Here is a 16,069-nt window from a genome sequence, read left to right on the forward strand (position 1 = left end):
ATTGTTATTAGTGGAAAGACAATCACAGGAAAATAGAGCCATACCGTTTATAATAATTTAAGATATTATTCACAAAAAATGATTCAGCATTTGAGTAAGAAAAATGTAACGACAACAAAGATATCGATAAAATACACACATGACGCACGCACAATACATAAATCAATTATGAGCGTTATGAAATCATACACGTTACAACGTCAAGTAATGCGCATCAAGTGGTTTTATCTTTGGATTCGGTGGTTCAGATAACGCCTAAATTTCGCCATATCAAGTGATACTCTTGTTCATTTTAAGGAGATTTGTATACTCAATGTATAATTCACCAAAGAATCTGAATATAGAACTAGAACGGAGATACGTGTGTATTAATTATTCGCATCGTGTTTTTCAAAATTGTACATTGCAATCTTAACAGATGGACTGTTATTTTTCAATTCATCGTAATAAGAAATAAGTCCAATCAGAGATATATAAAAATAGATTTCGTGGTTTTTTTTTTGTAGATTCATGGAATTGGCGAATTCACAGAATTATCGTTGGTTCAGAACTCACTTCATGCTAATAGCTAAAGACGGCCTTAGTTGGTTGTTGCTTTATTGCTTTGCTTATTGTACACTTCTTAGGATTCATGTGACGAGAAACGTCCTAAAATTACACGATTTCCAACAATGTTCAGGTAAAACACTCATCTGGAACTATTGGTGCAATAAATATCGGTACAAGCTCAAATTATTTTCTGCACAATTTCTGTTCATGCGAACACACGTCATTCGTAATCTTTTTCTTAATGACAAAAAGTTTCGAAAGTATGTCACACAGTCATAATAGTAATCGGCAATCGGAACTATAAGATTATTTTATCAACATATCAATCAAAGTCCTTACACAGCTGCTTGGAATGCCAACCCCCCATGAGATGCATGCTGTACAAAGAACCTGGTACTGCAGCTTTAAACCAGCTCCGGAAAGTGTCCGGAGTACTGGACAGAGTCACCGGATTCTGGTCTCGATTTATAGGGGCATTCCAGACGATTTTCATAATTTCACATCGTGTAGTACATAAATCGACAACTCCATGTATAGATTTGTGGAATTTATTGTGGTCCTTGAGTAGAGAGATTAATACTCTATAACTCATGCATTCTTATGGTGAGGCTGCCATATTATCATCCTTGTTCATTGCAATTTAAATTCTGAAACTCTGTACTCAGTATAACCAATTTATACTTGTTCAAATGTAAAAGTCTGAAAATCATCCAGAGGTCTCCTTTAAGGGAAGTCTAACTCCGTTGAACTTTGGCGGCATCATCTATGATTATTTATATCAGTCGTCCTGGCAGGCCATGTATTAGAAAACGTGAACGAACACTTGGAAGTTATTCCTTCCTCATTTGCTTCACGGATTTCTCAGGAAAAAAAAAACTACAGATAAAAACTAACAAACAAACAAAAACCCTCCACCCAAAACGCACATGAACGCTCAAAACCTGAACAGCTCGTGTGTGGAGATGTTGTCTTGCCTAATAGCATGTTTATTCGCTTGTGGTCTCTTTAGAGGTAGAGCAACAAGTCGGAAAAAAATGCTTTTAAAATAACTCAGGAGCTTTTGCCTCCAATGAAGTCAGTTATAATTATGTTGATGTGACTACACGTTTGAAAGGGAAAGGAAGATTTAAGAGCTAAAATGCGTCGTGTATACATATAGCTCCATAGGTCCATAAATGACTGCCATGCCTTCGGCTTAGAGTTAATGATATTGTTGTATCGTTAAAAAACAAAAAACAAAAACAAAAACAAAAAAAAACTAAACATTTTATGTTGTAAACCTGTGGTGAGACTAAGTTTGCAATCGTCAGCCCTCTCGCATGGTCAACTTTCTATTATTCATTGTCTGATAGAAGGATAAAATGCTATAAAATGCAGCAGAGTAAAGTTGATTTTTTCGTTCATATTTACCCAGTGATGAAATGAAGATATCAAACCTAACGATCGTCTGTTTATTTTCTTTAACTTTGCAAACTCATTTCATATAAAAATACACAACAAATGCATCATCGCCAAAATGAATGCGCGTAGATGAATACAAACTTTAAGGGATGAAACGCACACACATTCACACAAACACGCACACTACATACATGCACACACGTGATAGAGTATACAACGCGGAAGTAAAAGTACGCGGCAAGCCAAGGAGCTCACCGCAGCATGCGTTCTTGTTCTTGTTTTGCTTGTCATATTCTTATTCTGTTATTCTCTTCTCTTCTCTTCTCTGCTCACACACACATACATACACACACAAACACACACACACACACACACTCACTATCTCTCTCACTCTATCTCTCTCTCTCAATGAGAGGGAGTGGTCGGGTTAAAGTCGTAGTATGTCTGTCTCTCTAAGACAAGAGGCTCGGTGTAGTTGGTGGTGTTGTGGCTGCTGGCTGTCTCCCAGAGCATCGGGGCGCGGAGGACGATCCCCAGCGTGCCGCTCAGACACATGACGGAAAACACCCAGAGGAAGACTCGGTCAATCACCAAGGCAACGAAACGCCAATCTTCACTGATCTGTTGACAGAAAGAGCAGCATAATGATTTATTTTTATATTTGTAGTCATGTATCACCTCATCTCTAGTGGTTAGACAAGTATCCATTGGCATTGCAAGTAATACTTGGTCAAAAGATAATCAGCAAAAGCATTCAGACCAAGTACCAACAGCATGCTAGTGAACTCTAGTTTGAAGTATCTATTGCCGATGCATTGGCGATTTCAGTATTCCGTAATGGACGAATTAAAGTCCAAAGAAGCTAATGATTTGATTAGCTCGTAGTTGACTGACTTCAAAAAGCTATAACGCGCGTTCGGTCTTCTGCACGCATGCAGCTAATGCCACAAATCATCATATCAACTGCTTAGCAACCCACCTGGTTTTCGTCATCTTCTCTTTGCATGTGCCTGGCTATGACCTCCACACAGTCCAGCATCTCCAGGCACTCCTTGGGTAAGGAGGTGTCCGATGAGTTCAAACCTCGGTTTCTGCTCTCGATTTCCTCCAGTAATGACGGTGTGATCGTGTCGATCACGTACTGCGCTCCGGAGCGCAAAAACTTGCTGTCGCCCGACGTGCCGAGGAAGCGCCCGCACAGACCAGCTGAGGCGAACTTTTTCTTCATTTTCCTGGCCGATTTGTACTTTTCATGCTCAAACGGCTTCCCCGGCCGCGGCATACACAGCACCTTGGGTAGGAGGTGGAGGAAGAGGTATCTCATCAGAGGCGACATCTCATGAGTTCGTGCGTTGCGGAAGTGCAAGTTGATGACGATCACGGTGATGGTGATCGAGAGCGTCACCAGCACCATGGTGAAGAGCATGTAGCGACCGATCAGCGGCAGCGTGGTCGACGTCGGTGGGATGATGTTGGGGATGAGGAGGAGGAACACGATGAGCGCGAGGAGGATAGATATGGAAAGCGTGATCTTTTCCTGCGCGTCCGAGGGGAGGAAGAAAACGAGTATAGTGAGGAAAGAGATCAGGAGACAAGGCACTACTAATGTTACGATGTAAAACAGAGGTTTTCTATGCAGCACAAAATAAAACGTCACATCTGCGTAGATCTCCGCACAACACGGGTACTTGATCTCATTCTTCTTCGCCGGTGACTCCACGATCTCCCACTCCCCGTTCGGCCAATAATCTTCCTGGTCGACGATCTCAGACTGTGCCTTCATGTCGATTTTCATGGTGTCGTGCGTCCACGGACCAAACTTCATCAGGCAGCTCTGCTCGTCAAACGGGAAGTACTCAATGTCGATCTTGCACGAACTCTTGTAAATGGCCGGGGGTAGCCACATCACGTCCCCGGTGTATTTGACAATGGCGTTGACCTTGAATTGCACGTCATAATTGCCGTTGGCACTTTGCGGAGGAAGAAACAAATAAAATAAAAGAGAATTATGTAGTGTGGAAAAAAACTGAAATAAATGATCACGTGTGGAGAAGTGTACGAGTGAAACCATTTTTTTTTTTTTTTTTTTTTGGGGGGGGGGGGGTAAGGCTTTTCATTTTCATCCCGTGGACTTATAATCATGCACTAGAACATAATACATAACTTATTCTTGCCATTTTTATTCGAGAAACTTCTAACGTACAATAGACAAAAAACATTTTCCTTTCATTTCCTTTTCAAAACTCATTCCTTCTATTTGACATAAACATGATACATTAAACTATTACCATTGGGGGAAAAACACATTATGAAGCGAAACTAAATCGCATTCTAGAAATTAAGGACATCATAGCAATATTGTAACGTACAAGTGTGGACATGACGTAACAGATTATACACGAGTACGTTATACTGACTTAGACGTAGAACAGGAGAGAAAATAATCACGGTGTTTTACAAACATTAACAAATGAAACTTCTCTCGTTTGGGGAAATCAACCGAAAAGCTGATGTAAAGGCCAATCATTATGACGTCATTCATACCTCTGTAGCTAGCTGTCCTTTAAACTTTTTTTTTTGAACGTAATGCTGTAGACATGGAGAAGATACATATCGGATGTATATAGAATCTCAATATCTGCTGTGTGTCAGCTTACTTGTTGTACAGCAAAATATCTGGGAGCCATATTTCGACGGATGGTATGTGGATTTCCTTGATCCCTTCGTAGTCTGCAGGGTCCCAAACGAGATCGAGGTCCTTCCATTCCTAGCAGAATAAAGCAAGGAGAAAAAATGAACTTAAGTCCAGAAAAGAAAGGAAAAAGTAGAAAGGTCTGAACGATGAAGACTAGCACTGACCCTTCTTACGTGAAAAATGCCACACCGGCCACATAGTGCCTTGTCTCGAACTTACGTGGTTATCAGCTGATAAAAATCGTGCATTCAAAGATATATCGTAGTACAGTGTACCATACTTCTAAGATCTGGGCCCTGTTTTTATGAAGAGTTATAATTGATTATATAGTTGATTTCAATCATATAATCTATGGCAGCCTGTGTGTTGAGGAAATTTAAAATCGATTATATCTTTTGATAAAACGGAGCCCTGATTCCCGATCATCAGAAGCCTGTTATTGCCTGCCATCGCAGGTACACCTAAAAAAAGACTCTCTTAAATCAATATAAATTATATATATAACTATATATATTCTTTCTTTTTTTTGATTGGACGAAGAACATATCCTCGAGATATTATTGGTCGTCGAACATGATGCAACTGATCTTTAATGCATTGCAAATCTGTCGTACGGCATGGCACATACAATTAACTCAATACAGGACTAGTTAATGCTATGCAGCAATATTTACAAGGAAGCACTCCTTCCGTGTGTCTTGTAGTTAGCTCTGAGGCCTGTTTACTATACCACAGAGGACATCAGAACTGTATCATGATCATTGTCAAAGTATTACAGTTATATAAAGTATATATTAGTGAGAACGACAAATTTATATACTACTCTGTTTAGCTGCGAGATGTGCATGCTTACAATCCTATTGCGATCTACACGTAGACCACCAAACACGTACATTTTCTTTTCCTTTTTTTCTCTTTCTTTTCCTTTCTTTCCTTTTTTTTTCTTTGTACTTACGTGCTTGACCCAGACACTTGTCGTCATCACCTGATCCCTTTCATCCTGGTAGAGATAAAAGAAAAGACAAAGAACAGAAAAAAATAGAAAACTAATGAAGTAAAATACTGAAAGAGTCGAGGGGTCGGTGCAACATAAAGTATGCTGGGATTTCGTCCTGTAGTCGCTTTGGTTTTTGTCTTGCCACATTGCAGTTCGAGGCAGTGCTCACAGTTGAATGCAAAAATAATGACAATGACGACGACGATGAAGATGATGATGATGATAATAATAATGAAAATAATAATTATAATAATGGTAGTAATAATAATGATAACATTGATAAGAAACAATTATCATTATTATTATTACTACTACTACTTCTACTACTACTACTACTACTACTACTACTACTACTCCTACTACTACTGCTACTACTACTATACTACTACTACTACTACTATTACTATTACTATGTCTACTTCCACTGCTTCTTTATTGATACAGTGATAAAAAACACTATAATGATGAAAATAAAAACAAGTTAAATAAGAAGGAAGGGAGAATGTAATGCGCCAACTTCCTTGGGAAGAAAAGGGTGCTACAAGAAAAAACAAAAACAAAAGAGATAGTCAGAAAGAGTAATGTGTCTAGTAAAAGTAACCCTTTAGATTAATCTTGAAAGATTCACCAGACGAAATATCAAGACATGCAGTTTGAGGTTTGATACAAAAATGATTTTGTACCTGTGCTTCAACCCGACAAAAGTTTTTGATATTTAAAAGATTTAAAAGATGTTTCAAAACTATCTGTATCATTGAGGTGCATTTTGAACCAAAGTGATTTTGATTTGATATCTACATTGAGTCATTATGGTTATTGTGATGAACGATTATAGTTGTATTTGCGTCCTACGAAGGATGTTTGTCACGTGTATAGGATATGTCATCGAAATAGTGTGAACGATCGACGATACACTTTCTAAAATTCCAGACACGATACCGTAAGCTCTGGACTAAACGTGACTGTTTCCGTGGCAGGTTTTTGTTTTTAACGCCATAGATCGATAGCCACCGTAAATAGACCTCCCGGGGGCAGGGCAGTGGTCAAAAGGCGTTAAAAGGGACAGAATGAGACTCGGACACGCATTTCTGATTGTCTCCTCCCGCTGGACAAACACAATAAAAGACATTATCTGGTCATCCCAAGGTCAGTTAGGGAAAACATTTCCTCGCTTTGTCTCATGTTCGGCGGATATCGGGCGCAGGGTTCGATAAGCGTGCCAAGTGAGCTCGAAAGAAGATGTTCGATTATTTCTTTTTGCCCTAATTGATTTCCCTCGGAAGTGGCTTCTGTTGAATGTGTTGTTAGCCCCAGGCAAAGAGGTTTGTGTTTCAATTAGTCAATTGGGGCGAGTCTTCCTCAGAGTATTTGAGCAATTCTATTTAGTCCTCCCACGACATCCTCATCCTCATCATTTATCTTTACTTGCATGAAAAGCCTAATTGCTTGTCATATCAGATACAACTCGAGGTGTACAATGTACTAGCAAATGATTTACTTAAGAGCAATGTTAGCTAATAATTTTGATATCCATGGTTAAAGTGTTGTAATAAAATCATCTGACTTGTAATCAAGACTAAACGCAGTCAACATGTGGATGAGAGACTGGATGAAATGCATAAAATGCGTAAGCCTTAATTTAAGAAAATTATGCAGAAAATTGATCAGATGAACATTGAGAGACATTTGAAGAGGATGTTGAAAAAATACCTGTATATTTTGAGGAAAAGGGAAATGATTTATTTGCACTACCATTATCTCAGGATTATGATGACTTCTTAATTAATCGACCCCCCAAAAAAACAACAACAAGCAAACAAACATACATACATACATACCTACATACATACATACTTACAACAACAGCCAATGAGAACCTGCTATGTCTTAAAAACTTGACCAAAGGAGTGATGATTGATTCAACTAAACTCCAAATACAATTTAGGCGAAGCAAATCAATACACTCAAACATACAACATACAATTTCGTTTTGCTGTTTCCTACATGTTTTATGCAACTTGGAAAGAAAAAAAAATCTTTCATTATACCCTTTTGCGACTGTGTTACCACGATTGATCGTAAAACGAAACAAGTCAATACTCACTATTGCTATGAGTTGTGAGATGGAGAGACCAAAGTAGACTACGACTGGGTCCGACTCGTTCTTGACGGGTCGAATGATGTTCGAATAGTTTCGCGTCAAGTCGGCGTAGAGTCGCTCAGCAGCCTCAGAAGCAAGACTCCCTTTAAAATGATGAGAGAGAGAGAGAGAGAGAGAGAGAGAGAGAGAGAGAGAGGAAAAATACGATTTTAAGTGACAAATAACATTTTACGTACACATATTCACGATTATCAAGTACGCCAAACATCTCAATTCTCATCTTCACAAAAAACCATGAATACTAATAAAATAACATGCTTTCAAAAGTTTTCCTTTTCTACTATCAAGCAGAACTGGGTCTTGTGAAAACAAAATAGACAGGCAGAAAGACAGACAGACAGACACACACACAGACACAGTCACAGACACACACACACACGGGGGGGGGGGGAAGGGGAGAGCGAAACCAAAATGACAATTTGTTACATAGGTGAATGATCTCAGCTATAGAGAAACAAATGATCATTTTACCATACAGTTACGCGTAGAATGAATATTGCGCGAATGTCATAAAAAATTTAAGTTTAAGAATGACGAAGAGACAGCATGACGAGTGGATACAGACAGAAAGACAGATGAACGGACTGACAAACAGACAGACAGACAGATGGACAGACAGACAAGCAGGAGTGAAATTAATTAGACAGGGAGATGGATGAGTAATAGCTATAGAAAGTTTGGTGATAACTAAAACAGGTGTATCTATAATAGACAGACAAATAGACTAATAGATACATTGAATGAGACGGTGAGAAAAGTTCGCGTAAGCCTTGACATTAGTGACTAGGCAGAAAAAAATGATCTCCTTTAGAGATGCGCCCTGGGATTTCTGGTGGTGATAAAAGGCGGGAAGCAATTGGTAAGGATTGATAGCCCCCTCGTTGGGGGTCATCGCGTGCTCCGGGTAGGAGGGCACATGTACTGTTCCCAGATTAATTGTCGGATATTAAGCCACTCTTGGGAAATATCGAGCCCTTCAGACCTCTCGGAGGAGGAATAAAAACGAATCAGAGGGCGTTATAAGATCGGGAACGTCAGTTTGATAATCCACCTTACATTGACGTTTATGAACTTACGACTCATTTAGGCAGGAAGAGTTGAATATTACACGGGATCTCAATCTGAAGAGTTTGCCATTCTTGAAAATACCTGAGAATGTAAGTTTTGGCAAGACCTAGAAACCATATCATGCATATCCTCTTGTTTGTATCATAAACTGGCAGAGAATTAGCGCAAAATATTTCTCTCTTTTTCTTAAAGAGAAGTTACTGAGCTGTTTAAAGGATAACCAGTAATGCAACGTATAGTTCATAAGCTATCTAGTTACAACATTAAGTTTATTATTTTTCTTCTTCTGCTTTACGCTCAACGGAATATGATTATTGGTAGCGACATCATCGTGATATTTAGATTTGTTAACTTTGTCATACATACATTCATACAAATGATCTATCTATCTATCTATCTATCTATCTATCTATCTATTTATCTATCTATCTATTTATATCTATTTATCTATCTATCTATCTATCTATTTATTTATTTATTTATCTATCTATCTATCTATCTATCTATCTATCTATCTATCTATCTAATCTAATCTATCTATCTATCTATCTATCTATCTATCTATCTAATTATCTATCTATCTATCTATCTATCTATCTATCTATCTATCTATCTATCTATTTATCTATCTATCTATCTATCTATCTATCTAAGCTCATATATCTATGTATATATTCAGTTATCTTTTTTGTCATCATTTTATCTACTTTCTTGCTTGTTTGGCTACTGACTGACTTTGTCATCAGATATGAGCGAGCCAGGTAGGCGGCGGGTGAGTCTACATGGACGGCTTTGGGACATACAGCCGAGATTCTATGCACATTATTTGTGCGGGGGCGCTCAGATTATTCTTTTTTTCAGACCATGCCTCATAATGTGGAGAGAAAGAGAAAAGAAAAAAAGTTCATCAGGCGAGACATATTAATTTTTGCAACACCTGCTGTAACGCGTGGAAGGGATGTTGCAACGATGCGGAAAACACGTGGAGCAGAGAAGCTATAGCGAACGTGTTGCCAGGTGGCCAGGTGTAATTAAATTCTTTGCATACCGTCATGCTGGGACGGACAGAGAAAACAATGGCGGGAGAAAAGAGAGGGAAAGAGAATGTGTGTGTGTGTGTGTGTGTGTGTGTGTGTGTTTGTATGTATGTGCGTGTGTATGTGCGTGTGAGGAAATAGAAATAGTATCTAATATCCAAATTAGATCACAGTTGTCACCGTCGATGGGTTTCAGAGGAATGGGGTTTAAAAGACATGCAAATGAGATCAGGTAACTATAGACCTCAAAGACAATGGTCAATGTGTATTCGACAGTTGCAGAGTGTGCTTGGCCAATTTCATTTTATGAAGGCGCCTTTAATGGAAGTGTTTGTTGGAGTTACATCGAGAATACTACGGTTCATGGAAACTCATTTCGCAATATACCGCTCCAGCGATCGTCGCACCGACGACTGTAAACAGTTCTGACAAGTGCATCTTGTAAGCAATAACTTCAGGTAATATCGTCTGCATTGAGCCTGCTTCTTACAAGCTCTCCAGTTCTGTGTGTCAATACATGTCAGTGTGTATGGGTGTACACTACAAAATGTCTTGTTCGCGTGTTTACACATAACATATTTTCCACAATTAGACTCTTGAAATTTCGTCTGGGACTATTTTGGTGACGCCACACGGCACATTACAACGCACATGAACCTCATCGTAACTCCTTGATCTTCGTTACTCCCTCCCCCATTTCGCCTCCTTTCCCTTCTCCTTCCCAGGCGAAAAAAAAAGTTATAAAGAGGCATATTTTATTGCTCTGTCTGCCGTCATTGTCTTGGCCCGCCATCATAAAGTGCAAACCAGAGTGTGGACCCCAGACAGAGAGATACGAACGGAGTCGCGGCGGATATTTGAGCGAGACTCATTCTTACCCATCTCACGTTCCAGCGATAGACCAACGAGATGATCGTTTACACGATACACTATTTCCCCACTGTGGCGCCACTTTTAACTCTTTTTTTCACTCTTCTACACGCACACACATACACACACACACTCACTCACACACACACACACACACACGTACGCACGCGCACGCACACATATACACCCTCTTCCTCAACAATGTCACAAACAGGGTGCTTTCTCATATTATGATACAGCAATATTCAGCATACGCATTAAAAACAGACATAAAAAAATTATTCCTGTCTCTGTCACCATGCATAGTGGTGTATGTAGCTCCTTCTCTCTCTAAATAGATATATGTCTATATCTTAATAAATGCACAAATGATACTAAATACAAAGAGGTAGACAGGTAGGGTGGGAGATACCAAATTTACAAGAAAGATATCTACGCATGGCGAAAGACAGGAATGTTCGAAAGCAGTGATGATAGAAATCCACAGACGCTTCCTAACAAACCCCCGATAATACCTTTCGAAGGTTTCTGCCAAAGAACCTTTGATTTCTGGACAAAAAAGAACATACAACTCCTGGACCAGTATTTTCAATAGTTCGGCATTCTCGAAAATGGCTTCTTGCTAATAATCAACGCTCTGCTATCGATGACAACCAACATCGCAGCGGGAGGAAAAGCTACTTCTCTAACTCTTTCTCTCTCTCTTTTCTTTTCAAATCCAAATTCTGAATAGAATCGCTCGATTGCACAGGGTCAACTTACAGACACTGCTAATACCAATCTGAAAGCAAACCTTAAAGAGCACTACATGAGATGGCTATTATAATGCCTCCCGAATTTCAATCACTTTGGGCTAGAAGAAGAAGACATACCCTTATCTTGTTCACATGTGTCGCAAGATAAAATGTCATTCCAGCTAGTTCTTGCTAAATAGCGTCCATGATTGTATCAAATCATCTGGAGTAAGTAATAAAGAATGCATTGTCACAACTTACCAAATTGCGCCCTCATTAGTCAACTAAATATTGGAATTCAGGGGCGTGTACACGTCGTGCGATGTTGGTATTAAAAGACGACATCATCTTAAAAAAATGTTGCCTCTTTTAGTGTACAATTTGATTGGCAGTTGGTAGCAATCTCCTTCGCAAAACATTACAGTGGCAGGGGCGGATCCAGGAATTCAGTAAAGGGGAGGCGTCTTTACAAAATTAAAGGGGGCGCACGAGCCCCCCTTTTTTCTTTTTATTTCTTTTGTATAAAAAAATAAATAAATAGGGGGCGCGCGCCCGATGAGCCCCCTCTGGATCCCCCACTGCAGTGGGGTGTGGCATGTCCAGATATATGGGCCATCTTTCTCACGATATGAAAGTCAGTGTGGTAGTCATATTGTTACAACATTATTCCTCTGGTTTGTGACAATTTTCGGATACTATGGAAAAAAAAAGCTTAAAATAATTACGTAGAGGAAAGAAGAAACATTAACATTTTTGGCACACTCGACACAAGTCTCTGGCATCACGATTCATGGAATTCTCTAGGTGTGGTATTTTTCGTCTTCATGACACCTTTCTCTTAGTTTCGAAATACTTGGTATCCTCATTTTCTTCAAACTATGGCCACACACTTTGAGTATTTCATGAGATTAAACTTTGTAGAAAATGTTCAGATATTTATCTTTAAGTTATAAGACAAAACTTTTGCTGCATGTACAACTTGAGTTATGACTTCGTACTGCAACACATGCACACACACACACACACACACACACACACACACACACACACACACGCACACAACACAAACATACACATACACAACACAAACACACACATACACACATGCACACATACGCACACACTTCTACAACCACACAAAGAAACACGCTGCTCAAACCAGACAATCGCCTTTCTCTCCGTGGGGGAGCGGCCGCTGAGGATAAACACGGCTTCTTGCATTCAGACGTGCCCGACAAGAAGAGGTTCGAATAATGCGAGTAAGAAGCCAAACAAAAAGTGAAGACTTGAGAAGACTTTGGGAAGCAGCGAACAATTTAGATACATTATTTGTACAGTCATCCCTGGCCGTTTAATCAGTGGTTCACAGGGTGCATGGAATCAGTGTGACGGTACTCCTTTCTATTTCTTTTATTGGCGAAGGAAAGGGAAAATTAGTTTCCTTGGCAAATGAGACTGGGACAGCATTTTGACACGGGCGAGTGGCTGGTCTGGTCTTCTCGAAAGAGCTCACCGGCCTGAGTTCAGCGTTTCGTGGTATGCTAAGGGCAAATGAGAAAACATTACATAGGCTTCTTTGCAAATACAAACTATCCGAACGAACTCTTTATTTGCATTGGAATTAATAAGAAGTGAACAAAAGTGAATACAAAGAGCCCGGAGGTCGCTGTGTTAAGCGCTGAGTAAGGGCGATGTTTTGGCGATAATGATGGCACCTCACGCAAACAAACCTTGGACAGAGATAACTTAGTGTGAAATTTACCCAGGAGCAAAATCAAGTAGTGAAATCTAGCGACAGCATCTTGGCAGACAAAACTGAACGAGTGTTAGGAAAATTACCACAGTGTGCATTATAGTAACATACCAGTCAACATGCATGGCGTCCAAATGCGGAAACTCGAATTTGATGTCTTCCCAAAATAGCTGTGATATCTCTACCGCGAAGATGCTGTGATCACAGGAACAATGCGATATAAGGTTGTTTTGTTTTGTAAATTTTTAAAGAGGAATAAAGTTTAACTGTCCATGACAAGCAGACGCTCACAACAATTACATATCTTTCTTGGATTCATGTGGATGGTAGGCCTTCTTTGTGTCTGAGGAAAAAGAATGTGAAATCAATGATTACCCGCAAATGATGGTACCGGCGTCTCTATCGTTTACGAAAGCACAATTTGAATTCATCGGTTACATTCTACGCAAGATAAGTTAACAGACTAAGAGTTAGAAAAATCGTAATAGTGATAGCTCCTCTGATCGTGTTAATGGTGTTCCGAGTTAGCTTTATCCTTCACTTACATTGTGTTTGACTCACTGAATTTCACAAGAAGCCAGTTTTAAGGTGTATTTCCTTTTGTTGAACAGCTTATCTATATGTTTAAACATTTATACATTATTTCGCCTACGCGATAGAAACTTTAATTTTAACGAAGCGAGAGAGAAAAAAATTGATTGCACATCACCACTGTGTGTGCATTTGTTGTGTTCAAAGCATTTCAAAATTGGGCCATGTTACCATACAAGCGGCCGCGGCTATTTGAAAACCACTCTCCAATCAATTAGGAACGGTAATAGCGGGTTTAAATGTTCAGGAATTTGACGCTTCACTGTATCGATATTGTTGATGGGACGTAGGAGGGCCGGAGACATCCATTATTTCGGTCACGATGCGGTGACGATATCGACGGGCCGTTTGCTTCCACTCCCATAACAACTCCCTCCACCACACCCCTTCCGCCCCCTCCCAACACACCCGCACCCCATTACCATGCCTTTCACCGCACCAAGAATGCGGATGGAAGCGCAACTGTGATTAGATCTTCTTAAAGATGATATAAAGTTTTGGTACCTCAAAAGTTTCCCTGAATTTCCTTGTCTTAGTAAAGTAAAGTGATAAGCAGCCGATTCATGCGTATAAGTTACAAGTTAATATGTACCATCAAAGAATGCCCTAGTTTCATCTTTTGTGAATCTTTGCTATTGATGTTTACATGATAATCGAAATTGCAAGCGATAACATGAATCTCCTCACACAAATTGCTGGAATACGTACTTAACAACACATGGCATCAAGGTCATGGTAGTCCAACAAGCTTGAGCGGAATCTCAAAAACCTTGGAATTCAATGCATTTTGTAGGATATGATTCGGTTAAGATCTGAATATCCATCGCAAAACAGTTCTAACCTAGGAAAGACATTACATGTCGATAATGTTTAATATCCTGAATCTAACTCATCAGTAATAGAATACTTTGTCAGATGCCCACAACATAGGTATGCTTGGTGCAACATGCAATTACAAGAAAGAAAAGGCATCTGGAGTAATTGAAATAATCTTGATTGTGTATGTTCAGGTATTTTCAGTCATCTTATTGAGGAGATGGCACATTTGCGTTGGTGTTGGCGCTTCGTTTAATCAATAATGAAGAATATCTGGTTGAAGAAAGACACGCACATATTTCATATATTCATTAAAACACGCACCGGTGCGTCATCTTACACCTATTATAAATCAAAATTTTCCATGGATTTACATTGAGTATGCTTGCTTTCTAGCAGATAGGTGACAAATTCTTACGAGGAGCTGACACTTTAGTTTAACAAATGAACTACTCTGTGTTTGATGAGTAAACATTTTTTACGATAAATCAAAATCAAATCAAATTGACTTATTTACGCTAATATCACCCCTTCTCTTTCTTAACTCTGCTTCCTCTAAATCACTAAAGTGAGAAGCAAAAAGACGTCAGCTTGTTGAATATAATAGCTCGTCTGAGGTTTTAACGATTCCTACGCAGCGTTGTGACTTTAACGTGACCACAACTAACCAAGAGCTCTCTTCAGCACTTGTATGTTCTCCCTTGTGCTAAGTTGTCATTCACTTAATCATCATTTTCAAGAAATGGCATTGTCACAGCTCCCCTGAGACACAAACGATTAGGCATTATGAGTGCGCTGACCAGTGTTTATTTTTTATTTTGTAAAAACCGTTGACTGCCGTTGAAATGAGCCAGCTCTAGTATCCATAGGCTCAGACGGATCGATATAGAAATCGACATATCGATAGAATACCTTTTAAAGCTGAAAAGGATTATATGTGAGTCTCTTTTGTCGCTGTATGATCATCACTACGCTTGAGTAAATACTATAAAAGCATGCCAGATGAGGCACAAAACGACGCTACTGCCGGGACGGGTGGAAACCATTTTAGTGGGGTGTTATTGGGGCTTATAAATCAACCCCTGCCGTGTAATTGAGAATGGCAAAACAAAGCAGGTGAGCGATTAGGGAGAGGGGATAACAATAACGTCGATTTCTGTCTGTTACGTACACTCCAAGTTCTTCGGGCTGTTGCTTGGTTACCGTGCCATCGTAAGAAGTAGCCATTTAAATACACACATAAAAGGGTCGTCCAACCTGAGCGGGATGAGCCCCTTTAACGCCATCAATGCAATTTCCTGAGAGATACATTGAAAGGTGACATTCCGGCAATCAGGGATCAATCGATTTCTCTTTGGCATCAGTCAGCAGCTAAAGGATGAAACCACGTTCGAGAG

General features: G+C 39.5%; 1 protein-coding gene across 1 annotated transcript in view; it reads right to left on the minus strand.

Annotated features, from left to right (window-relative positions):
* Nucleotides 1–1,754: 1,754 nt before the first annotated feature.
* Nucleotides 1,755–16,069, minus strand: part of LOC139737294 (neuronal acetylcholine receptor subunit beta-2-like) — a 50,368-nt gene continuing 36,053 nt past the window's right edge. The window contains exons 2-6 of the mRNA XM_071647969.1: nucleotides 7,747–7,886; nucleotides 5,601–5,645; nucleotides 4,608–4,717; nucleotides 2,930–3,920; nucleotides 1,755–2,571 (exon numbers count right to left, since the gene is read on the minus strand). Coding sequence (XP_071504070.1) covers nucleotides 2,356–2,571; nucleotides 2,930–3,920; nucleotides 4,608–4,717; nucleotides 5,601–5,645; nucleotides 7,747–7,886 — 1,502 coding nt within the window. The 3' untranslated portion in view covers nucleotides 1,755–2,355. The remainder of the gene's footprint in view (nucleotides 2,572–2,929; nucleotides 3,921–4,607; nucleotides 4,718–5,600; nucleotides 5,646–7,746; nucleotides 7,887–16,069) is intronic.

The sequence above is a fragment of the Diadema antillarum genome, unplaced genomic scaffold (genome assembly GCF_040938485.1).
Source record: "Diadema antillarum isolate AM-2024a unplaced genomic scaffold, OU_Dant_1.0 seq00000688_RagTag, whole genome shotgun sequence".
Taxonomy (NCBI): Eukaryota; Metazoa; Echinodermata; class Echinoidea; order Diadematoida; family Diadematidae; genus Diadema; species Diadema antillarum.